Genomic DNA, 24,049 nt, shown 5'->3' with positions numbered 1-24,049 from the left:
GATGTCTGTCTGTCCCTTATGGAGTGTGACAATATGCTGGCGCCTTCCAGAGGCGCCAGGGTGCTTGTGCTGGAACTGGCACAGAGGGCAGTGGCATTCTCTATCTCAGGACTTCATGCTGGCTCAGACTCTACTCTCCTTCCAGATTTCCCTTCCCAGCTGGGTTCTTGGAAGGGTATTCATGTCCCAAACCACCAAAGCCTTCCTGGGTAATGAGTCTAGTCTCCTGCCCCTGACCTGCTGGCCGGAAACCACGTCCTCCAGGCCCCTGTCTGGTGAGGCTCAGTGAGGGCCCAGGCTTGCTCTACCCTCTTCTAGGCTCCCCAGCTGTGCTGGGCTCTGGCCTCCTGCAGGCTCCTATTTATGTATGTGTGTGGATGGGGGTGGGGAGGGGCACACGTGGAGGCCAGAGGGTCGCCGTGTCTTCCTCAGCTGCTTTCCACTTTTTTTTTTATTATTATTCTTTGTAAATTTCTGACTCAGATTCTTACTCAACCTGGAGTTCACTGATTGGCTAGGCTGGCTGCCCACTGAGCCCTGAGGACCTGTCTGTCTCTCTACCCCATAAAAATCAGGGATTACAGGTACACACCACCTTGTCTGGCTGTTGCGTAGGTGCTGGGGACCTGAACTCAGGAGGCTGGAGGACTCAAAAGTTGCCTGCTTAACTCTAGAGCTTAGAGGGTCACTGTCGCAGAGGCCAGGCTGGCCAAGCACTGGTGCCCTGTGGACCCTGCTTTGGGGAGAGTTCAGCTGTTCCTGTGTCATCCTGGGGAGTTTATGCTGGTGACAGACCGTGGCTTTCTGCCCCAGGCTGTGACATGTGGGCACACCTTGATAGGACAGGGAAACTTCCCATCCTGTCTTCCATGGTTCCTGATGGCCCAGCCTTGGCGTGGCAGTGAGCAAGGTGCAGGCCCACTGGTGGAGGTGGTGTAGGGTGATATCTGAAATGAGGTAGGGGGAGCTGAGCCACTCTAGGTTCTGACTTTTATTGCCTAACTCTCAGCGCCCTTGGACTGTAACAAAGTGCCAGCCCCACCCACAAGGTGTGGTCCCAGCTTTGGTACGGGCCACTATGAAAAGCAGGACCTCATCCCCCCAAAAACCACACAGGCTAAGATTCCCCCCAAAAAGTCTGAGTCCTGTCCAGCACCCACAGTCCAGATGACAACGGCTCAGAAGTGGGAAGAGTCGTCTCAGGTCTTCCTGGGCTGGATGGTTGAACATGGTGTGGCTATCTGAGACTACCATGGCCAGCCGATCGCCTGCACTGAGCAGACACCACTGGAGCTCAAAATGATGTAGGTCTGAAACTGCACGCTAGGGGTGTTGGAGCTGAGGCTGGACAGTGGGTGAAGGGCTGTGGTCCCGCTCCCTGCCTGATGCCATGTTCTCTTTTGCAGTTGGGGAACTGGCCCAGGGCGAGGCTTGGACAGGGCTCCCAGGGCCTCCACCTTGAGAGGCAATGGTGATGGAACACCCAGGCCAGTCTGTGAACCTGGCATCAGTGCTTGGAATGTGGTGCTCCAGGTCTGGGAAGGGCCCTGCGTCTGAGGTGGCGTCCGCAGCTCCATCCTCTGGCCGGCAGTGCTGCAGAGGGTGAGATGGCTGCAGGAGTCTGGCTGGGTGCAGCTGGGGTGGCTGGTGAACGGGGCTGAGGTGTGAGTCCCCGCCTAGACAGCGGCTTACTCCTGCCATGGGCTCTACACTGGCTGTGCACTGTCACCCACCAGAGTCTTTGCTCCTCGGGAACAAGGAGAGGAGGATGTTGGGTCTGTGTCCCTGAAAGGAGCCACCTCACGTGGGCTCCCCAGTGCGGGTGCTCACAGCTGAAGAGCTTGCTCGTTGTCATCGTTGTTGTCCCCATCTTCCAGCTGCTCCAGGATCCCATCCAACACTGCAGATCGCTTTTTCTTCGGGGGCTCTGTGGCAGACGGCAGAGAGAGAAAAGACCCAGAGAGGGTTAAACAGTGAGGGGGGCAGAGGTGTGAGGCGGGCATAAGGAGAACGAATGGGGAATCGGAGAAGGACGAGAGAACACACAGGCCCTCTCTCTGGCCTCTCCCTGCTGCTGGCCACCTCTGCACCCTCTCCCATCCTTGTCACAGAGCAAAGGACCCACTTTAGGGAGCCAGTGGCCACCTGAGAGTTGCTTCCTTCCTGCCAGCCAGAGGCCTAGCCAACTCTGGCAACAGCTGGGCAGAGAAGCAGGAGCCAGCTCCGTTTCTGTGGCAGCCATGGGCCCCCAGGGTATGGTTGAGTGGCTGTAAGCAGATCAGCCAATGTTAGGTGCGTGGCTGCAGTGCCCAAGGAATCTAGAGAGGCGTGGGGACCATAACAGTGAGGGTGGCTTTGCAGGAGATGGGTTATCTGATTTGGGCTTTGATGAGTGCAGAAGAGTTTTCTATGAGGAAGGGGTACGGGGATTGAGACACACAGCTGTTCCAAATGCCACTGACTGAGTACTCACTGTATGCTATGGCACCTTCAACAACCCCACAGACAAGGAAACGGGGAGGCTGGCTATGAGCTGCTTGCTCCACCAGTCCCTCTGCCAGCCTAACCATCCATTCACTAGTGAAGGCCTAACTTATAAAAAGGCTGCCCACTCAAATTCCCACCTTCAGGAGACTCTAACTCCTGTGTAAAGCGCCCCCCACCCCCTGCACCCTGCACACCTACCCCGACCCTTTACCTCACACCCGTACATGGCAGCAAATGGGGGCACCATGCCTGGCTCCTCCTGGGATGTGGGTATGGTCCTAGAGTCCTCTCCTTATCTCATTCTTCTCATGCTTATGAGGATATGGACCCTGCCCACCTCCAACTCTCCCTGTCCACTCTGCCTTGCCCTAGGGGATCCTGCAGAGCCTACGCCCTGATCTCCCTTGCCCTGGCTCCCCACATTTCCCTGGCCACAGCCTGTGCCCCCCTTTCCCACTGTGCAGCAGGCACTCCTGTTTGGGACACTGTACCCAGCTGGGGCTCCCGTGAGGCATCCAAGTGGGAGACGCATGAACACAGGAGCCCAGGGTTGGGGTGGAGGCTGTGCTGTGGGGAGAGGACTTGGCGGGGCGGAGGCACTGGCCGAGAGCCAAGGTCTGCCAGCTATGCCCATCATGGCCAACTGCAGAAAGGGGGGGAAGCGGCTGGGCTCCCTGCCGTGCCCTCTCTTCACTCTGCGCCTCATCCCGGCTGCACAATGGCTTCAGGAAATTGAATCGTGGGCAGGTAATAGGGCTGGAAATAGACAACAACAAAGCAGGTTCCCGGCCTGTGTCTGACGCTCCTCCCGCTGCGACCTTCGAGGCCACCAGAGAGCCGATCAAGCCAATGGGCAAACCACAGCCAGAGCCCACCTACTACTCTGCAGCACTTCCGCTGTGCCCTGTTCCTGGGGGAGGCAGAATGGTTCACAGAGCTGGTCATTTCCCAATCCTGGTGCCCATTCCTCTTACCCCAGGGCCTTTGCACTGCCATGACCTGTCTGGAATGCTCTCTCTACTGGAGCACTCTGGGGTCTTACATCTGTGGTGAAGCTTCCCTGCTCTTCTCTCTTGCTGCCACTGTCCTGGGACCTGGCGGCCCTCAGGAAATGGCGACCAAATGGCTGAAGATGGCCAGGGAACAGTAGGGTCAAAGGGATCAGGCTATGGCAGGAGGGCCAGACATTCTGAAGGATTTATGAGACCAAGAACGTTTTCCATAAAGTTTTCCCCCGATTTCTCTCACACCAGAGACCTGGTCAACACTTGCTTTTGGAGCCACAAACAGAATCCAGCTGACTCCTGGATGGGGCCTGTAAACACTGCCCAGCTAACCACCCTTGGGCAGGAGGCCTTGGGGACAGGGCACCCATTGCCCCTACCCTGGGCACATGGCACCAGACAGAGGTCTCTACTCTGTCCAGGCCTTTGTCCCCCTTCTAAAGAGCTGCTCTCTCGCTCGAGCACCCAGATGCAGGGGTGCTTCTTGCCTGGGGTCATTCCCTTAGTCACCGGGTCTCCTGCCAGGGAGTGGGTGCTCCACACTCTGCCTCTAGGGTGCACTGGGCTGTTTGTGACATGCGACCCTCACCTCTATAGCCCCTGGAGCCCATGGGTGCTCCTTCTGCTCGCTGGCACTCAGCACACTTAGGGAACCCTTGTGAATGGGTCACTCTGCTCACATTCGGACTTCTAGGGAGGTAGAGGAGGCAGTGTTCTGGAGCCTTCAGAGTTCCCACAACAGGGAACCAGCCCCCACAAAGGTCTGGCTTCCCTGAGGAAGTGACTGTGACTTCTGCTTCTGGTGACTCTCTGCTTGGCCCAGTGTGAGTGACCATCTGCCAGCTGCGAGTCAGTAAGAGGAGCCCAGGGCTTGGGGAACAACCAGCCATTCCTTCAGCTGCAGGTTAGAAAACGAGTTGTCGGGCTGGAGAGGTGGCTCAGTGGTTAAGAGCACTGGCTGCTCTTACAGAGGTCCTGAGTTCAATTCCCAGCACCCACATGGTGGCTCACAGCCATCTATAATGAGATCTGGTGCCCTCTTCTGGCCTGCAGACATACACGCAGGCAGAACACTGTATACATAATAAATCAATCTTAAAACAAACAAACAAATTGTCCAGGGAAGTGCTGGAGGCCTGGGACAAAGGGGCCAGGCAGTGATCACAACTCTAGGACCCCAGACCAACAGACTCTGCCATCAGCAGCCAAGTCATGCTGAGCTCTGCTGCCTCCTGGGGCAGCTGTGAGGATGAAGGAGTCAAAGGGTGCACCTTGCTGTGGGTCTGGCTCGAGTTCACAGCCAGGGATTGTGGGAAGAACACGCTGGGCCCTGTGTCTTCGCTGCCACCCAGCCCCCCATTGGCCTGCCTCCACACAGAGTGCCGGCTTGCCTGGCAGGAACAGCTGTGGAAACCCCACTTCCCCACATCGGAAGCCTCAGTGGGTCCTCACCAAACAAACACAAAGCAGAACCCGGGGAAGGTGTGAAATAAATAAACGAAACAAGCCGTGCATTTTCCCTCCACGGCGCAGCTGCTCCTGAAGATAAACAAGAAGTGACTGTCACCAAACATCAATACCGAGAAATGAACTTGACAAAAAGCTCGGCCGGCCCCCAGCAGGCCCCCGGTCCTGCCCCCTCCCCCCAACCTCCAAACACCACTTCTGCATTTCTCCAGTTCCCACCTAATGGTTTTATTTTTCAATTAATTCCTTGACAGAATGCCAGCCGGCATCTCTCCCTTCTCTGGCTGGCAATGTCGCCTGTGTGGAAGGCGCGGGTGGAGGGCCTGTGGGAGGACAAGAGAAAGCGCTTCCTGGGAGGAGAGGCAGGCAGGCTGGGGATGAGAGCGTGGCTGTCAGGGAGAAAGGATGCTGGAAGGGCCTGCGAAGAAGAGACAAGACAGAGACAGCCCAGGATGGGAAGTTAGCAGGCCAGGAGCAGACCTCGCAGCTCTGGCTGGAGGCAGCAGGCCAGGCGCTTCCCCTGTCTGGGCTCAGCTACTGAATGAAGACAGAGCTGATTAGGAATAAGTTCCCAAGTTGCTGGCCATGCCTGGAACCCCAGCACCAGAGAGGCTGGCACAAGAAGAAGGCCTGAGTCTGGTGGTGTGAAGCCAGCCTGCACAATGGAGAGATCCCATTTCAAAATACAAAATAAGACTGTGACCAACACAAGGACGGACACTCAGGTGCCTGAAGGCAGAGGCCAAGGCCCACAAGAAGTGTTAAATGTACTATCAAGTGTTTATGATGGCTAGCACCTGGCAACCAGGGGATCTGGGGGGCCATGGGAAAGCTGGGACACAGGCAGGAATGGGGTTCTAGGCAGCTGGGGGCTTGCTTAGCTGCGGCAGGCTGAGTGTGGACTTTTCTAGGAATCCCACAAGTTGGATGCATGCTCCCTGGGCTCAGGGGAAGTTCTCTGGGTAGAAGCTCTGCACAAGGGGCCCATGAACACTTGCCTTGCCGTGGGTCCACCCTGAGAGTCTCAACAGAAATGAGAGCAGAGCCAGCCACAGGGCAGCATTCATGCAGATGCTGATGGTACATGATGGCCTGGGGTCCTGTGCTTTGTCTGTGTGAGTGGGAACCCTGTGCAGCCTGGGAGAGCAGCAGGTGTCAAGGCAGGGAGACTTGCTGCAGAGAGCGAGCGCAGGAGGAGGGAGGCCGGCAGGAGGCTCCTGCAGCCCTGCTTGGCAACAGGAAGGAATATGCCAGTGTAGGGGCCAGGAGGAGTCATCATGGAGTCACACTGGACGACAGAGTCAACAGGGAGTGCACGGGTCACATAAACGCACAGTAGCTCTGCAGGTCTCGCTGTGGGATGTGGGACCAGGGCGGCCAGACCTGATTTCCAGGTCAGATCTTCCAGTGGCCAAACAATGACGAATCCAATACTGTTTTGTGTTCACATGTCAAGGGCCAGGCACCAGTGGCTCAGCTGGTGGCCTCTGGTCTACGGGCTCCTCGCTGCCTATAACTGGTACTCGAGGCAGCCTCGGAAGCGGTTTTCACTGACTTCCTCTGGTTGGGCCAGGCTGCATGTCAGGTACGCTGGGCAGCCTGTACTCTCTGGTTCCTGGGCCTCCAGCCCCGCCCAGGATGGTGGCCTGGCCCTGCCTCTCCCACACCGCCCTGCGGCGCTCCCGTCAGTTTAATTCTGTGATCGATGAGAAGGAGCGGGCGAGATGGCCCGGCACAGCTGGCTTCCCCGTTAGCCCTAGCAGGGATTCGTGGGCTTGCTGGCGACGGCTGAGTGAAATGTTTGCAGAACGCACAGAACACAAGTCAATAACAATTTAGTGGGATTGGGAGCGGGTCCCTTCCTCGCACGGACAGCCGCTCCCAGGGGAGGGTGGCAGAGTGTGCAGGATATTGTCAAAGCGCTTGGAGTGGGAGGCTCGGGTGTGTGTGGGTTGAGAGGGAGGTAGGGGGTGTGGTTGGATAACACCTGCCCCAGCTGGTCCAGAGGACCTGCAGGCTCCAAGTGCATCTTCACTGGGAGATGAGGTTGCTGTCTGGAGGCTCCTCCACATCCCCATCCATCTGCATCCCGGCCAGGGGCTGCCTGGACCACATGGTTCCACTTCGTGAGTCTTGGTCTCCATTCACTTCACCAGCTGTGGCAACGGAGGCTGAGGGAGAGCGCATCTCTGTGGCGCCTGACCTCTCCTGGCACGAGCCATCCGTGCAACCAGGTGCCAGGACCCTCACCCACAGTCTGGGGTGTCCAGAGGAAGGGCTGGCACAGCCAGGTCTTAAGAGGAGTGAGAGGGGCACAGATGAGGGGCTGAGATGTACAGCTCACACAAAACCCCCATCTCCAGCGAGCGAAGGAAGCGCGACCAGGGGATATTTTGAATAATAAATTCTGTGACTTCACATACTTGCTTGAACTTTCCGCCTGTGATTTGAAAGCCTGATGATTATGTCTTCACGGCTAAGATCAAGGAGGCCCATTTGCAGGGGCTGATGGGGGATAACGGGCTCTTGTGGTCCCTGGTCTTCTGAAAGCGTGTCATTCTGCTGACGATGGAGGTGTGGAATGGGGGTTTGTGGGAACAGTGGCAGGCTTTAAATATCATCTGTATGCTGATAACTTCAAATTTATATCACAACTCAGTCTGAGCCCCTGAGCTCTGAACCCGTCCATCTATGTGCTGATATCCCTTGGACATCCTGGCTGATGTCAGACAAACGGCCTCCTGACTCTGCACCTGCTCTTGGCCTCTCAGTCTGCTCACGGCCGGTCGAGGTGCCACCCTTGACTTCTGGCCAGCTCTCCCTTCTCCGGGCCGCTTTCCTCCCTGCAGCCTTTGGCTGTGGCCTTTACCACCATCTTTGGATGATGGTGTGCTCCTCAGCCCAGGTTTCAGCACTAACCACTGCAATCCCACACAGCAGCAGCAATGGAGTCTGATGAGCTTGGTTTGACGTTTGCCTTCCCTTCCAGTCTTCCCAGACGATAAGAGGGGAAGCCAGGCTTCCTGCCTCTCCTGTCTGTTTTCCACACTCTATTCTGGAGCTCCCGCACTGAACACACTTCTGCCTCAGGGCCTTTGCACCTGTGGTTCCCTGGGCTTGGGATGTTTCTCCCCTAAGTCTTTGGCTGGCTGGACCCTTGCAATCACACAGGAATGCTGACTCCGTGAGAAGGCTTTTTCTAGCTGCCACATTAGACGCACCCCTTCCCTTGAGGTATACTGTACCATCCATACTAATTTCCCAGAGAACTAGTTTCCTCAGAGAACTGCCAGCACTTCCATCCTTCTAGCTTCTGGTAATCGCCTGTCCCTCCCACTCAAACACCACCTCTGTGAGGGAATGAAGCGAGAGATGAAGCCACACGCCTTCTCCTAGGAAAGCTTACACTGAGGTTGCTAGCTAGGATGTGTGTGCATCGGGAATTCGAGAACTGTGGGGAATGCAGGGTGGAAAGAAACGGTATTCACTCTATAAGGGTCCAGGGCTGTGTGCTTTTAGCAAGGCGAACAGACCTCTCTGGGCCCGTCTGCACCTCTAACATGGGAACTGACTTTCTCTCCGAGTGTGTCAGGCTAAAGTGCCACTGGGCTTTTAAACTGTGTGCAAAATTGCTCAGTGCTGCTGCTGCTCAAAGGCCTTCAACAAAGATCTCTCTGGCTTCCCTGAGGCCGAACTCATCTTTAGAAAGAATTCACAGGGCCATGTTTCTGCAGATGCACAGGGCCCGAGGAACAAAGTGAGAATATCACGCTCCAAACAGGGTCCTTGTCTTCATGTTTCAAGTCTAATAACTCTGGGCGGGGGTCACTGCTGGCTGTGCTGAGCCCGGGCCAGGGGCCTATGCCTAATGTGGAGGCGGCTGCAATTAGCACCACCTGGGGCCCGGAACATGATAGGTGTTCAGGTAACATCAGCCACACCCATAACTGGTTTATTGGGGTTCATTCATCTACTCTGTGAACAGTTAACGAAGCCAGCTTTATGCCTGATGCAAGGTAAGTTAGCAGAGGGAGAGAGCTGTCGCTCCTGGAGTATTAAGCTTGAGGGGAAAAGGACTCAGCCGCATGTGAGGACACATGGGGGTCAGGGGAGGGTTAAGGCACCGAGAGAAAAAGGAATGCCGCATGTCTGGATGGAGGGCTGGTGGTGGATTGCTGGGACAGGGTCAGGGGGCTGCCCCGTATGGCTAGGAGGCTGGCTCAGAGAGTCAAGCCTGCAGCTGACTGGCCAGGACTATTCCCATCTGTGCCCAAGGGCTCTTACCGTGTGCACTTTCTGTCTATGTTCTGTCGTGGCCAGCGTCGCCAGGCCCAGTGGGCAGGGTATAAGGCAGGGGTGGGGTGGGGCGGGTGGAGGGAGTGCATCACCAGCCATTTGCCATGCTGCTCACGCCTGCACTCCTGCTCTGGAGGTGAAAGTTGCAGCCGCTAACCACGCTAACCACAACCCATCAGGCCTCCCCAGCCGGACTAAGACAACAGAAGGAAGTCGAGCCACACTCCCAGCCAAGTAAAGGCCCATGTGCCAGGCCTCCCTGGCTGTGAGTGCTGAAGACAGGGCTGGGCAGCAGACTGCTGCCAGGCCACTTTATTCTGTCGCCCGTGCTCATGGGGACCATGGCCTGCCAAACCCTGAAAGCTTTGAGATGCCGCAACCCTGCTGGTTTATAACATGCTTAGGAAGAAAGGAACACAGCCAGAGGCAGACTTTCTTCTTCATCCCCCCTTGAGCTCTCTTTTCACATCCCACGCGGTAGGCAGAGAAGAACAACACTTCACCTACCGCAGGGCCAGGGGCTGGAGACCAGAAATCGGATTCCTGACCAGGGAGGGAGGGGCTGGGAGGCAGAGAGCAAGGGAGAGACAGGAATTGGAGGGATGGGAGTGGGGAGAGGACCAGATTGGGATAGTCCAGGAGCGTGTGTGTGTGTGTGTGTGTGTGTGTGTGTGTGTGTGTGTGTGTGAGAGAGAGAGAGAGAGTGGGGGGGGGAAGGTGTGAAAGTAGAGCCTCCCTCCCCCCAAGGTACCTGCTTGACTTTTTCCCAGTCAGGTCCAGTGACTTCCTGGGCCCTTCTTCCCACGTGCCAGGCTGTGTGTGCCCTGGCTGGAGAGTCAGGAGCACCAGGCTCTCACTCTACCCAGTCACAGCTCCCTCAGTGCACTAGCCTGGGACTGGGAGAGTGGCAACAAGGAGCCATTGCTATCTCCTTGTAGCCACAAGCCCCGAGGTGATGGCACCCTGTGCCTACTGTACAGATGGCAAAGCTAAGGCCGAGACTCACCAGAGACCATAGAGTGGATAGTAGAACACGCATACACACGCTGAGTCTAACATAGGGTGCTGACCTGATCAGTCAATGCAAAGGCTTGGTCAGAAGAACGGCTGAAAACCTAGGTTTGTGTTCCAGCTGCGCTACAGGTAGCCGGGTGGCCATTTATAAGTTACCTGTGCTGCCTGAGCCTCAGATTTTTGATCAGCTAAATGAGTCAGCGACAGCCTCTACCTCCCTGAGTCCTGTATGATTAAGCACACAAAGGACTGCAGCTATGCCTGGGTCCTGGCAAGGCCTAGCAGAAGAGACGCACAGGGATGACAATGGGAGCTGTATCTTCACCATCCCTTCCATGTCAGCAGCGGGGCTGTGGGCAAGGCATAACCCAGGGCAGGAGCTGCACTGGAAGCTCCAGTGTAGCGGCTCTGGCTACCCATCACTAGCCCTGAGAATGTCTCAGGCCCGTCATGAGCAAGCTTGTTCCTGAGCTTTGCCTTTGATGGCATGGCCTGCAGCCCTCAGGGAGCCTTTGTGGTGGCCAGTACTTCAAGGCTTCCACCTGAGGTCTGAGTGCCTTCCTGGCAGAGCCCAAGGGCAAGTGGGACTCGTGCCCAACTCTGTCCTGGACCCTGGATGCTCAAAACAATGCAGAGTCTGACACAAATGAGCCAGTATTTTTCGCGGCAGGGAAAAGGGCAGAAGAGAAAGGAGGTCCGGGCAGGCACTGAGGCCTGCAGCCCTGTTCTGAGGACTTTGGATGCTGTGCACACGTGCAGGACAAGGTGGAGGTGGACGGCACACTGTTTCCAGGGCATTTGCACACCTGGCAGCCTTGCACCTGCCCCAGGGCCTGCAGGGCAATACCTGATGTAAGTCACAGCCATGCTTGGAGGCCTTAGTCCTTGTGGCCACCTTGGATCTGCCAGAGAGGCAGACACAGGTATCTCTGTCAGTTTCATCGCTAGACCTGCCTATTGGGGCTCCACGGCTCTGTGCAGAACCAAGGCCTGGCTTCTGCTGCATCCTCTCACCTGGGAGGAGAGGATGCTGTCTTCAGAGCTCAATTTATTGAAGGGGCTTCTGCCCATGCGAAGTAGAAGTGCTGAGCCCGCACTCTTGCAGGCCTGGGCTGGGTGGTGGGGTGACCACAGGGGAGGCAGGCCCCTGCCTCGGTCCCGGGAGAGCGCCTTCCATAAACATTTGCCAACGGGTGCATTTGGACCTGTCGATGCCTGTCGATGAAGACAGGTTCTGTCTGCCCATCAGGACTTGGGATCTTATTGAGTTGTGAGCCTGCCACTGAGTGTGCAATCCCCCGCTTCTCCAGCTTTGCATTGGCTTGGGTTGGAATGCTCCCGGCCCTGGGTGGAAAGCCTGGTGCTTCTCAGAGCCTGAACTAAACAGGGGTACCAGACAGAAACCAACCAGTCCCAATACAAGCACACAGCACACCACAGTTATCGTTGGGGGTGGGGGGAGAGGCGTCTGGGCCTGGTCAGAACATAAGAAGGCAAACAGCAAGAACGTACGGGGCAGAGGCACAGAGGAGCAGAAGACAGGCACTGACTGACGCCTGACACCCAGAGGGAGGGAAGGGCTGCAGGAAGCAGCGGTCCTCTGAATGGCTCTCCACACCACTAACAGCACAGCAGCAGCAGAGAGAAACGTTCTAGATTAATGTGGAACGGCATAGGTGAGGGCCCGAGGCCCCACCTTTAGCTGGGGAACAATGAACCTTGTAGGGCAAAGGTTCCCAACCTATGGGCTGCAACCCCTTTAGGTTGAACGACCCTTTCCCAGGGGTCACATATCAGATAGTCTAGATATAAGATGTTTGCATTACAATTTGTAACAGTAGCAAAATAACAGTTATGAAATCGCAATGAAAATAAGTTTATGGTTGGGGTTTCCCACATGAGGAACTATATCAAAGGGGCGCAGCGTTAGGAAGGCTGAGAACCACTGCTCTGGGAAGTGTGGTGGGCAGGTGGCATGGCTCTGGATAGAAGACAAGTGGAAGGCCAGGGTCTATGTTCCAGGGCTTTGGTCTGCTGCAGTGAGTGGCCCCATACTGCCTCTGGTTTTCAGCACTGGCCAGAAACAATCTTGCTGGACTGCTTTAAGCCCCCAGGACAACGTCCCTTCATGGTCCTCCAACTATCCTTGGCAAGGAACAGGGACAGATGGCTCCTGATCCCAGCTCTATAGACACAGAGCTCACAGCAAACACTTTCAGGGGACAACAGTGGTCTGAGTCTACGAGCCAGGAGGATACCTGAGGGTCCTGATGCTGGGACAACCAGGTAGGAAGAAACTGCCTGCCTCTTGATCACAGCATCAATGTTACTGCAGACAGGGATGTTCCAGCCTAACCCAGAACCTGGCCTTGCCAGTAAGTGGGAGGAGGAACGTGTTCCCGGTTGGGAGACTCATAAACCAACAGACCTCAGGCCAGCAGACAATGGTAACTGCTGTGCTCTGCTTCCTGGGGACCTTGTGAGGGTGCTGTTAAGGAAGTGGGCTTCAAGTTCAAGCCTTGACATCCTAGTGAGGGGTACACACCCTATTAGAGACGAGCCCCACTGACTCCAGCTCCGCAGACTCCAGCTCCCCCCGATTCCCTCTGTCCCTTAGCATCAGGTACAAAGGACCCCCTGTTTCTCCCACGGCCCTGCTTAGACACCATGGTGTCCCAAGAATGAGAACAGCAGGGCTTAGGGGTTCCTGGTCATCAGCTCAATAGTCTCCAAGGCCACAGAGTGTCACCTGGATGAAGTCAGCTCTGGGAGCGCAGAGCTCAGGCAGAAAGCAGGCAGCCCTTCAGAAAGGCATATTGGTAACCCCGTGGTTCAGGACCAGCCTCTGGGATCCATTGCCGTATCCCTGGGCTCGAGGGAACAACTGTGGAACCTGAATTGAGGACCGTAACATGGACAGAGGCGATAATTGCCTTGTCCTTCCTGCTTGCCTGGCCCCACTGTCCTACCTGTATGCAAGACAAGGTGGCTGTGTATATGGCTGTCCCGAGACAAGAGGGTTTAGTCACAGAGGCTGGGGTTTGTGCACAAGTGAGAGCAGCTCTCCAGATCATCCCTGTTCCAGCTCCCACCACTCCTACCTTGGAAGTGTCTGGCTGTCTTCCTCCGCAGGGCCTGCACGGTCACCTCCGAGTCTGCCCACTCCAGGACCAGCCTCCGGCCATACAAGTGAGTGCTATGGCAGAGGGCGCTGAAGGCTTTCTGAAGGGGACAAGAGAGACAGTCTGTGAGCTGTGGGTTCCACGGTCTCCCTCCAGCCCTGGGACTCTGGGCGTCTGGCAAGGTACTGGGGTGCTGTTGGCACAACTACCTAATTAGTAAGTTGTGTTGCAAGGGTAAGAGTTATAAGCAGTGAGCAGTCAACACATCCACCCCCGGGACAGGCGGGTCACCCGCTGCCCATGCACCATCTTATCTGTGGAGGGTGACTCCAATGACTCTCAGGGTCATCAGAGGACAGTCCCTCAGGGATACTCAATGCCACTTTCTTTTGCTGGTCCTGTGCCTGTCCCCTATTTCTTCCTTGAATCTGTCCTGTCTGTTTCTGCTGTCTCCTTACTGGTCCCCTGTCCCCTCCACCACGGGCTCCCATGCCCAGTTCAGCAGCACGGGCCTCAACCAACCTCTTCCTCCTTGCTCTGCCTAGCTCCCTGCCCCCTGCCCCTGCCTTTCAAACACTAAACTGCGATATAATCAATACATGGTCTGTATGGATTCTAGAACATTCTATCACCATCTCAAATGAAACAGGCACCTTGGTTGTTGCTCCTCAAGTCCCCCAATTCTTCTCCCAGCTCATGGAGACCACAAAACCACTTTTTGCTTTTCTGGATGTGCCTGTCCTGGGCATTCACACGATCACCAGACAGCACTGACTGAAGCCCTCTATAAACATGGCTGGTTGAGAGGCTGAGTGGCCCTGTGCAGGAGCGGCCTCTAAGTCTTCCGGAAACACCCATGTCACTAACACAGGACATTGGAGGCCAAGAGTCTTTGAACTCCAGAGTCACCACATCTGGAGTAAGGCAGGCCCCGTGCTTCCTTTTCTTCAAGCACTTAGGCAACTTAAGGGAACCTTCTGGGCTCAGCATCATCAAGCAGAAGGGTGAATACACCGGAGTGTAGGGCCCTGGAGGATAAGTGGGGACACAGCATGGGTACCCATCTCCTGTGCTCAAATTCCCTTTGCAGCTTTCTAAGGTGTAGAGGATGCTCTCGGGGCTCCTGGGAGGGGCTGCAGAGCACCTGGGCTGCTCCTCTCACCACACTGACACGTGGAAGAACTCATTAGCCAGCACAGCAAGGCCTGGAACCAGCCACTGTCCTTTGCCCGTGATATGACTGCTGTGGTTGGAAAGCTTCCCCCAGGAGATGTGTGGGGGCCTGACCTTGGGCACTATGGGAGGTGACAACGCTGGAAAACAGTGGTTGAAGGAACCAGATCACACAGGAGCGAGGTGGCCCAGCTCAAAAGGACTACTGTCAGATACATAATATCATGTGGAGAGGTGAGTCTACCCACCATCAGATACCCAGTATCACCAGCTGTGGTCAGAGAATGGGAGGGAGGCACAGGTTACACTTCACCCCACACTGCTTGGTCTGGGGCCCTGGAACTGCCAGGCAGTGCACCTCTGTTGTGTACGCTTCAGGGTGTGGGGAATAAGGCCACGGCCCTGGGCTAGTCCCTGCCCCACTTGGGTCTTGGAAAGGCTGCAGGACTTAGACCAGGTTGTAAAGGCGGCACTCAGAGTCCATTTAAGACAAACAGAATCTGGAAAGACAGGAGGACCTGGGATGGGTGGGGTGGGAGAAGAGGTGTCAAACAGTTGTGTAGTCACAAGGAGAGAGGAAAGGCCTCCACGCTCTGTTCTCTGCACTCTTGAGAAGGGCCAGGTGCAGCACCCCACACTTTTTTTTTTTTTAAAGTTTAATTTAGAAGCCTCTCCTGGCTGCCAGCAGAACCCCTGCCATGTTTTCCCAGGCAGATATAAAAATGCATCTGGCCCCCGAGCCGAAATGGCTCATTCTGAGCTCCGAAGCGCGAGTGCTCAGCTGGCAGACAGGGAGACGGCGGGACTGGGGGAGTCAGCCCCTCAAGACCGAGAGAGGAACTGGTAGGGAGTCTGGTGTGTGTCCCCGAGGAGGAGCGGCATCCTGGGGGCACGGCAGTCTGGGCAGCCAAGGCTGCATCTGGCGACTTCTCCAACCACACTTACAGAGTAGAAAGAGATCCTGGCAGGGAGGCCCATGAGAGCTGCTCCAACCCAGCCTTCATTTTCTTTCTCAATTTTTTGCAATCTATTTCTTCTTTCTTGTACCCCAGAAGGCCTGGTGGTGTTTCTGTTCACTGGAGGAGCTGCTAACAGCTCTTCTTGGTTCTCCCTCTTTCTCCCCCTCTGGTACTTTATCAGCTCCTCCCATCAGAAGGGCTTTCCATACTCGGAGCTGTGGGGGCTGTGTCTCTGCAGCTAGGCTGCCTCAGTTCAAATCCCTGTTGTACCTCTTCCAAGCTGTGTGATGTTGCTCAAGCTGCTTGAGGTGTCTGAACCTAGGCTTCATCACATCTGCTCTGCGTGCCCACTTCCTAAGCTGGAGTGTGGTGTTCTCGAGCAGCGACTGGAGGCTAACGCCAGCCTCGGGAAGGCAGAGCACATGCAGCCTGTGGAGGTGATGGACACTTGTCTGCCTGAAGCATCTTAGGGGTGGAGTGAGGAGGGAGGAACAAACAGACCACTTTTGAGGGGCTTCTGGGCTGGGGCAAGGACACACCTGAGATGCATGGAAGATTCTAGACACTTGAGTGGGAAGAATGCAGGCTGCTGGCAGCTTCTCCCCTATACCTGGCCCCAGAGAAACCACCTCGCCACTTCCACAAAGAGGTTAGGCCAAGGGAACTCACTTTTGCCAACACAGCCTGAGGGATTGTCCCTTGTGGAACATGCAGTCCTGTGGCTGCTTTTTGTCACCCCTAGGACCAACATTCTTCTTGGTGTGGCCCAGGGAAGCCCCAGGTTCCACAGGTCTCCAACAGAAATGACTCCAGCTTGCTCATTTCACTGACAGTCACTGGTCTCCCACTTCAACAGGGGACACCTGAGGGCCTGCTATCTGTTCCATCTTTGCATTGAAGCAGTGGCCTAGTCTGGGGAGAGGGCTCTGTCACCCTGTTCCCAGCACACCCTGAACCCCAGAGGAAAGGTGTCCTGTCCCTTCCTTAGTTGGGACACTGCTCTCAGTAAACCAGAGTCCCCTTCCACCGAGGGCTTTGAGAACATGTCTCCACACCGGGGGGATGGTCAGCGGGGCTCTGCCTTACACACTGCCACAGCATTTCACCCCCACACTTCAGAACACAAAGACACAGTGAGAACACAGCTGGGCCCCTGATGAATGGACACAGCCACCCACCTGCTGGCATAGGAGACATATCAACCTCTCACCGTGGCCTGCTGGGAAGCCTATGGTCCAGAGTGTAACTCAAGAGACTCAGGGTTGATACAGGGAATGCCAGAGAAGAGCCACACCTTGCCATCTCCTGGTGGCCATCACTGGCTACCCTTAGCTCCATCCTCTACACTCTGGGAGCCTCTTCCTGGGGCCACAGCCAGCGCTGTCTCCCTATCTCTACAGAGGGGAGGCAGATGGGAGATGAGAGGAGGGAGGTGGGAATTCCTTCCCACCCCAACCTCCAGACAACAGCATGGGCCTTACCCCTCTTCCTGAGAGTCTCTATCCCGAGTATGCTGTTTACCATCTGATCCCGAGGAGACCACTGCTCATAGTTAGTCCCTTGGTTCCTGGGGTGTCAGTCTCTTTACTTGAGCCTTTGTGGGGGTGGACCTGTCCCAGCTGGACTAACTCCCATTGTCGGGGCTCTGTTTCAGGCAGCTACTATCCCAAGTTGTGAGCATCTACCCCAGCCTAAGCTGCCACACTCCACATGGGATGCCCTGTGATTGAGGTCTTAGCACTCAGGACCAAGGCCTCCTGCCTCCTCATCCTGATCCTACCTGGAAGACAGTCTGCTCAGGCAAAGTGGGGGAACCAATACAGGCTGCAACGAAGCTGGGCCTGGTGGCCATCTTTTAAGACCATGGAAGGTTCTAGAACACTGCCAGTACAGTGCTGTGTTTGACCTCTATGCAGTTTCCCTGAAAACAAATTTCTTCCAGCAACCAAAACCATTCAGTGCCCTTGACAGGACTCCAGTCCCATGTGGTTACAGAGGACTGGCCGATCCCCAGCTGTGGGTAGAGGTAAGGATGAACCTAATATTAGATGTCAGGAGTCTCCTGGCCCTGCCCCCTGCTCCTTGGATTCCAACCTTGGTAAAGCCAGAGGGCTGCAGACACTAACACCACCAACCTGCCCTAAATATCTGTGCCCAAAACCTGAAGGGGAAGGGGAAGAGGTGGCCTCGTGAATGCAGGTGTCAAGACACTGAGCACAGGGGCAGAGGGGCCAAGTTCTATCAGGCTTGCAGGAAACACTGCGTAGTGACGTCCAGGGGTGAGTCTGCCTCCTCGTGGTCTGCGCTATGACGACGGGTCAGCAAAGCTTGCCAGCAGCTTCTGGCCTGCCCAGAAGTTGCCTCTTAGACAGGAGTGCGTCCTAGCTCTTTGGAAACAAGGGGTGACTTCCGCAGTCCACTCTGAGAAGTGACACTGTCTTAGTCCCTGTTTCGTTGCTGTAAAGGGACACCATGACCACGGCAACTCTTACAAAGGAAAACATTCAAGCAGGGGCTTGCTTACAATTTCAGAGCCTTAGACCATTATCATGGTGGGAAGCAGGTACTGGAGCAGTAGCTGAGAGCTACATTCTGACACACTTCCTCCAACAAGACCACACCTTCTAATCCTTCCAAACAGTTCCATTCCGGGGATCCTATGGGAACCAGCCCAATTCAAACCACTAGACACAGAGGAGTGGAGGGCGATCATTCAAGACGACCAGTCACAGGCTCACTTATAGACTGTACCCGACTCTATGACACAAAGAGATGAATTCCGAGTCATTCCATCAGTTCAATCCAGTCAACTTAACCTCTGAGGACACTGCCCTGACTCAAAAGACAAACACTACCGCAGGGCAGGGGTGAAGCAGGGAGGGCAGCTGTCAGGTGGTCAGGGTAAGAGGTGACAGGCAGTGCTGACTAGGCTGCTCCTGCACTGTCCAGTAACCTGCTACAATAGCACAATGTTGTACGTTTCTCAATTCAGTGTGAGGACCCATGACCCTTAGCTGGTGATCTAAGCAAGGCAGTGGCTGCTCCCTGGCCCTGTGCATACCTCATGGCCGGGTTTCTATCTTCTCTGACTTACACTGTACCCAACAGGTCTGAAAGCCAAGTCTTTGCTTGGGTCTACAAGGTGTCTGGCAGGCCTCGGTCCCCAGAGGTCTGCGGGGTTGGAATTGGCAGCATGGCACAGTGTGATCCTGCTTATGCCTCGGCAGTGAACGGGCAGCACCTGATCCCAGGTTGTTAGCCCACCAGTGCTGGTGGAGCCTGAGTCCCTGCCCCAAAATGCAAGCATGGCTAGAATTTGTATCCATGGACTGTGGTGATAGACGCCTGGCAGAGCAGCACTGTTCACATGCCAGCGTGATCTTGCATACAACATGAATACCCACGCAAACAGAAACGTGGGGGTGAGACCCGGATGCCTGGGTCAGCTCTGGCTGCATCCTGGCAGACACAGAACAACCCATCAGCAGAGGCTGCAATCCTGCAGGGAACCCCAGGGCCCAGAGGACTCAGCTGCCTCCCCATCCCCAGCATGTGCACCACAACATCTGTTCTCCTATGCTCTGCCACTCCCAAAGGGCAATGTCACCAGTTCCTGCTGTGGGGCAGGGTCACCTGCGCTAAGGGGCCCACATGTGGAACAGGAAGGCAGCTGACGTCATGGGCCACCCTGATCCCACTTGGCGTTGCTTGGTTGGAAGAGGTGTTTCCTTGGGGGCCATCCCCACAGACCCCGTGTACTGACACCTCATTCTTACCCTGTGCACCCATGCAGTTGTGTGCTACACACGTGCTGCCGAGGCTGTCCACCACCCCGTATCTCTCTGACGGGCCCGCAGCACCACATGGCACCACCAGCCAGCGTGAGCTCAGGCCAAGCATCCTGTCGCTCGCTCCCTGGGCATCCACCCACCATGGTGGAGAAGTGGAAAAGAGAAGAGAGAAGCATGAGACCCTACAATTAAAGTGGCGGTTGTTTATCACAGCAGAGCTGTGCCTGCCAACGCCAGCCGCCATCGCATCTCCGGCTGCCGGCTCCCCCCGAGTGTTTATTTAAGCCAACACATTGCTCTGCTAATTGGATAACATTCTATGTGAAAATAGGCCTTTTAAAACAACAGTGTCGGTGGCTAAAACAGCTGCAACCACAAAAGTACAAAGGAGCGTGGCTCAGGAGGGAGAATTAAAGGCACCTCGCGTGGGGAACAATTAATATTCTGGGTTCTGGGCATCTGTCTGCTCCTCCCCTCCTTCCTTTTCCTTCCTCCAGGGCCAGCCTGGACTATGCAAGAAAAGGATGGTGGGGCCTGAATGGAAACCCGGTACCTATTGGTGGATGTCTAGCCAATGGGGCCAAACCCACCTGCCTGGGACTCCCCACTGCCTGTCCAGGTGAGAGGGCCACACTAGGAGCTGGGACAGGCTGGAGGGAGCTCAGCAGTGCAGAGGTTCAAGGGCTCCTAAAAGCTGTCTACATGGGACTTCTTGGCCTCCGCGTGTCTCCACCCAGAGAGCCCTTTCCCAGGGTGAGGTGCTAAGGCTGGGTAGCAGGGATGGCTGCGTGGGGCGGGGTAAACCAATGCTTGACAGGAGGGAGGAGCCTGGCTGTATAACACTGTGCTATTTATTTCCCCACCTGTCAAGCAACCCACCACCAATATCCAGGGGCTATCAGAAGGGCTTTACCATCAGAAAGAAGTACCTAAGAAGCCCAGAGAAGGGTGTGGCAGTGGTGACATGACAGGGGGCCAACACGCAGGCAGGTCAGCCCAGAACCCTCGCCCGCCACAGGTAGGTAGGACGTGTGCCAGCCTGACTTCCTGCCCCACGCTACAGTCTCCTAGTTGACATTGGCTTCCCTCTTTCCTTCAGGGCTAAGTTCCCTGAGAAACACGGAGACTGAGATAATCTGGATCCCTTCAGTAGGACTGACAAGGGGCTGATCTAATGTCCTAGACAGGAAGATTCGCCTGCATGCAGCAGGTAAGGAAGGCTCAGGTCACTAGTGCCTGTGACTAGGCAGGTAGCCCCAGTGCCTCCTCCCATTTGCCTGAGCAAGTCCTTACCAACTAGGGACGGGCCCTGTGGCTGTGCAGATGTGCAAGGTCAGGAGAGGGAGGTTCTGTGCTAATCTCCACCTGACCTGGTACACTGGACTGGGGCAGGCAATGTGCCTGTGGTAGACGCGTCACTCACATGGGAGGTGCCCTCAGGAGCCCCTGCCTATTATTGTTGGGTGCCTGGTTCCTCTTGGTTTTGCCTTGGTTCTTCATGGAGCCTCCTGCTAGTTTGCTCTCCAGCATTGTTGTGTACTTGACTTAGAAGGGGTCTGATGGGTCAGAGAACCTGAGTGTGTGAGGTCAGGCCTGGAGAGAGAACCAAACTCCTCATTCCAGGATGAGGGAGCCCTTGTTCAGGGCTCAGTGGACCTCTGTAGGAGGGTATACCATGACTCTCAAGACAGTGGGGCCAGGACAAGAACCTGATACCAGGAGCTGAGATGGCATGAGTCCCTCTGGGACTTCCGGCCTCATGGTCCTCCATTTAGCAATGAATGCAGCCTCCTGCCTCAGCCCTACTGGCTGCCATACTTCTCTCCCATCCCTCTTCCCTTCTTCTGGTTTTCCTTCTGTGTCTGAGGACGGCTTGAGGAGGTCTCCTAGTGTACAAGGTTGCAGGTACCCGTGACAAGCTGCCGCTCTGCATGGAGGAGGCATTCAAGAGGGTCAGAGACCACTGGGAGACCCAGGTGCTTCTAAAGGGGCCTCCCTTCTCTCAAACATCACATGATAAAGGAGGCTCAGGAAATCATGTTCCAAGAGGCAGGGCCTGAGAGCCCCTTTCCAGCTTGATTGGGTTCCACTCTTTCTCCACTGAGAGTAACTCCCACCCCTAGGCCATATATGGTGAAAGACTCCATGATTGTGGCCACACTGTGTGCAGGGCACATGCATCCATGGCAAGTGAAAAGTACCTATAGTGCCACTCAGCAGACAACCCAGTTCTGCCGACAGAACGAGGGGATTATGGAGAGAGGCGCAGCTGCCCCAATAAACGAGATCAAGGGAGCACTGTGGGAGAGGTATTGCGGCTCAGTCCCACATCCATTAAGATGATCTCACTGGCACAACGGGAGAACGGGCATGAGTCCTGGCACAGAGGGTAGGACAGGGGGACTGCTGCAAGGATGGAAAGGCCCGAAATAGACCTGGTGAGGGGCGGGCACAGACAGTCTCCAGGGCTGTGGGCTGAGTCCTCGCTGTCCTCAGCTGCCCTTTGTATTTCAGGAACTGAGAATGGGGAAGGACGGAGGGGAGAAGCTGCTGCCTCACGGCTGAGGGGGCTATGCAGGCCAACCGGGTGTAGAGTGCCCTGTGCCCCAGGGACTCAGGACTGCTCTATAGGACAGGAGTGGGTGTGTGGACATCCGCACCAAGCCTGTCCCTCCAGCCTATGTGCCAGGCCAGCTGTGGCACTGACCTTGGGCAGGACAGTCACTGTGTAGAAAGAGGGCTTCTGATTAAGGGGCTGGCACTGAACCCCCACTTGTCACAGCCCCTCTCCCACAAGGCAACACAAGGAGCTGGCAGGGCCAGGTCCTGGTCTAAGTGTCAGTCAGAACTGAGAGGTGTAGGAAGGGCAAGTCACTTTTCCAAGGTCACAGAGGGGAAGAAGCCACCCTGGCTTCACAGACAGTGAGGACGCAAGTTTGGGGTTGACATTGGTCAAAGAGCTCTTTCAGGGACAGAGAGCTCTTTCTGCTTCTCCCCAGGGCTTCCTGGTCTAGGAGCCCAGACAGGAAACTGACAGTGGTGGTTCTGCCACCCCCACCCTCCTGTCCCATGCCCGGGAATCCCAGAGGTCTCGGATCGCTGCTTTGCTGACAGGAGTCACAGGTGTGCAGAGGCCAGACAGCCTGGGTTGCCATAACTCAGGGCCCCTGGGTTATGGCAACGAGAACCAAGCTGTGTTGAGTATTTGCCATGTGCCCGTGACCTGGCCTCATAGGTTCATCTGCCACAAACGTGGGACAGGGTGGGGGGCACTACTGCCAATCCACTTCACAGGTAAGGAAACCAAGGTACAGGGCAAGGCTCGGGAAAGCCACGCTGCCTTCAGTGACAGTGCGTGCATTGTGCTGTCCCTTCTGTCACGGATGGAGGTGACAAGGGAAGGGCTGCCAGCTAAGGAGAGAGGACAAATGTCTAGGTGGTGTGGCAGGCACGTAAAGTGGGGTCAGGCACCCTGTGCCCATGGGATGCCCAGGCTGACCAGGCAGTGCTGATATCCTAAGCTGTCCCTTCTATGTCATGCTGCCCACGGGGCCCCTTACAACTCCACAGTTGGCTCTCAGAGTCACTCTGCTCTTCAGCAGGCTGCCCCTTGGGAATTGTCCTGGATGATCTGGTTCCCAGGGAGGAAAGCTGGGGCAATGGAGGGTCAAGGGTGTACAGGCAGGTGCTCGGTGTGGGGTACAGGATGGCCCAGAAGCCCTGACCTGTACAACCTAGCCTTCTGGATCTTGAGGCTGGTAAGAACAGTCCCTAGACACTGGCGGGATGACGGCCTGGCTGTTATCTTGGGCCTGAAGGCAGAGCAGCTGCTGTTCTTTCAGGTCCTGGGTGGTGGTGGTCACAGGGGTATGGCAAGATCGTTCAGTGAGTAAGGGTACTTGCTTAATAACCTGAGTTCAACCTCCAGTACCTATGGGTAGGAGAGAGCCAATCCCTGCAAGCCGCCCTCTTATCTCCACATCCACACGTGCATGCACACACTCACGCACATGTACCAAACACATGTATAACAAATAAGCAAAAGTATCCACAGCCCCCAAGGCTGCTCTGCCCTCTGCACAGAGAAATATCTGCATAGATGCATGTGTGCTGCAGGAGTGGCCCCTTGGTGTCACCAGCACAGAATGGAACTGGCCACAAGTGGAGGGAAGAGGAGGGAGCCGGGTCCCAGCCCAGGCACTGTTTTCTGCCTAAACTGTTTAACTGCTGTCTACAACGCTCAGCCCCAGGGTCTTTTCCATGCCATAGAGCGGCCTGAGAAACAGGTCAACCCAGGCTCCTGCACATGTATGATGGGCACATATATATACAGGCCAACACATGCTGCCTGGCCTTCCAAACCCCATGCCCAGTTCTCTTCCTCCAAGGACAGTGGTAAATTAGCAGCGTCAGAGCCCACGGCAGGAGGGAGAGGGGCCCGGGCATGAGGGAGTGGGGGCCGCACTCACCTTTGCATCCTGCTTGGTGACGAAGTCCACAAAGCCGAAGCCCCGGTGTGCTCCCGTCCCAGTCATCTTCTTTGGCAGGCGCACTGTCTTCAGCTCCCCAAAGGTGCTAGAGACAAAAGGCCGACATCGCAGATTAGGGGCTGAGGCCTGTGAGGGAGGCAGGTTACGGGAGACTGCTGGTTTCAGGGACACCCACCGCCCAGGCACATTCATGTGGCTTCCCACTTCCCCAGCAGGCGTGGCTTCCTTCTTCCTGCTGGCCACCAA

The 24,049-nt window shown here is 55.8% G+C and overlaps 1 protein-coding gene across 2 annotated transcripts in view; it reads right to left on the bottom strand.

Moving 5' to 3' along the window:
• Positions 1-976: 976 nt before the first annotated feature.
• Positions 977-24,049, bottom strand: part of Rbm19 (RNA binding motif protein 19) — an 80,932-nt gene continuing 57,859 nt past the window's right edge. For both annotated transcript variants that reach the window (XM_075982052.1, XM_075982059.1), the window contains 3 exons: positions 23,783-23,888; positions 13,370-13,490; positions 977-1,927 (listed from right to left, as the gene is read on the bottom strand). In XM_075982052.1, coding sequence (XP_075838167.1) covers positions 1,827-1,927; positions 13,370-13,490; positions 23,783-23,888 — 328 coding nt within the window. In that variant the 3' untranslated portion in view covers positions 977-1,826. The remainder of the gene's footprint in view (positions 1,928-13,369; positions 13,491-23,782; positions 23,889-24,049) is intronic.

Source organism: Microtus pennsylvanicus, chromosome 1, assembly GCF_037038515.1.
Source record: "Microtus pennsylvanicus isolate mMicPen1 chromosome 1, mMicPen1.hap1, whole genome shotgun sequence".
NCBI classification, from domain to species: Eukaryota; Metazoa; Chordata; class Mammalia; order Rodentia; family Cricetidae; genus Microtus; species Microtus pennsylvanicus.
Note: the sequence above shows the minus strand (reverse complement) of the source record. Positions and strands in the feature narration are given on the sequence as shown.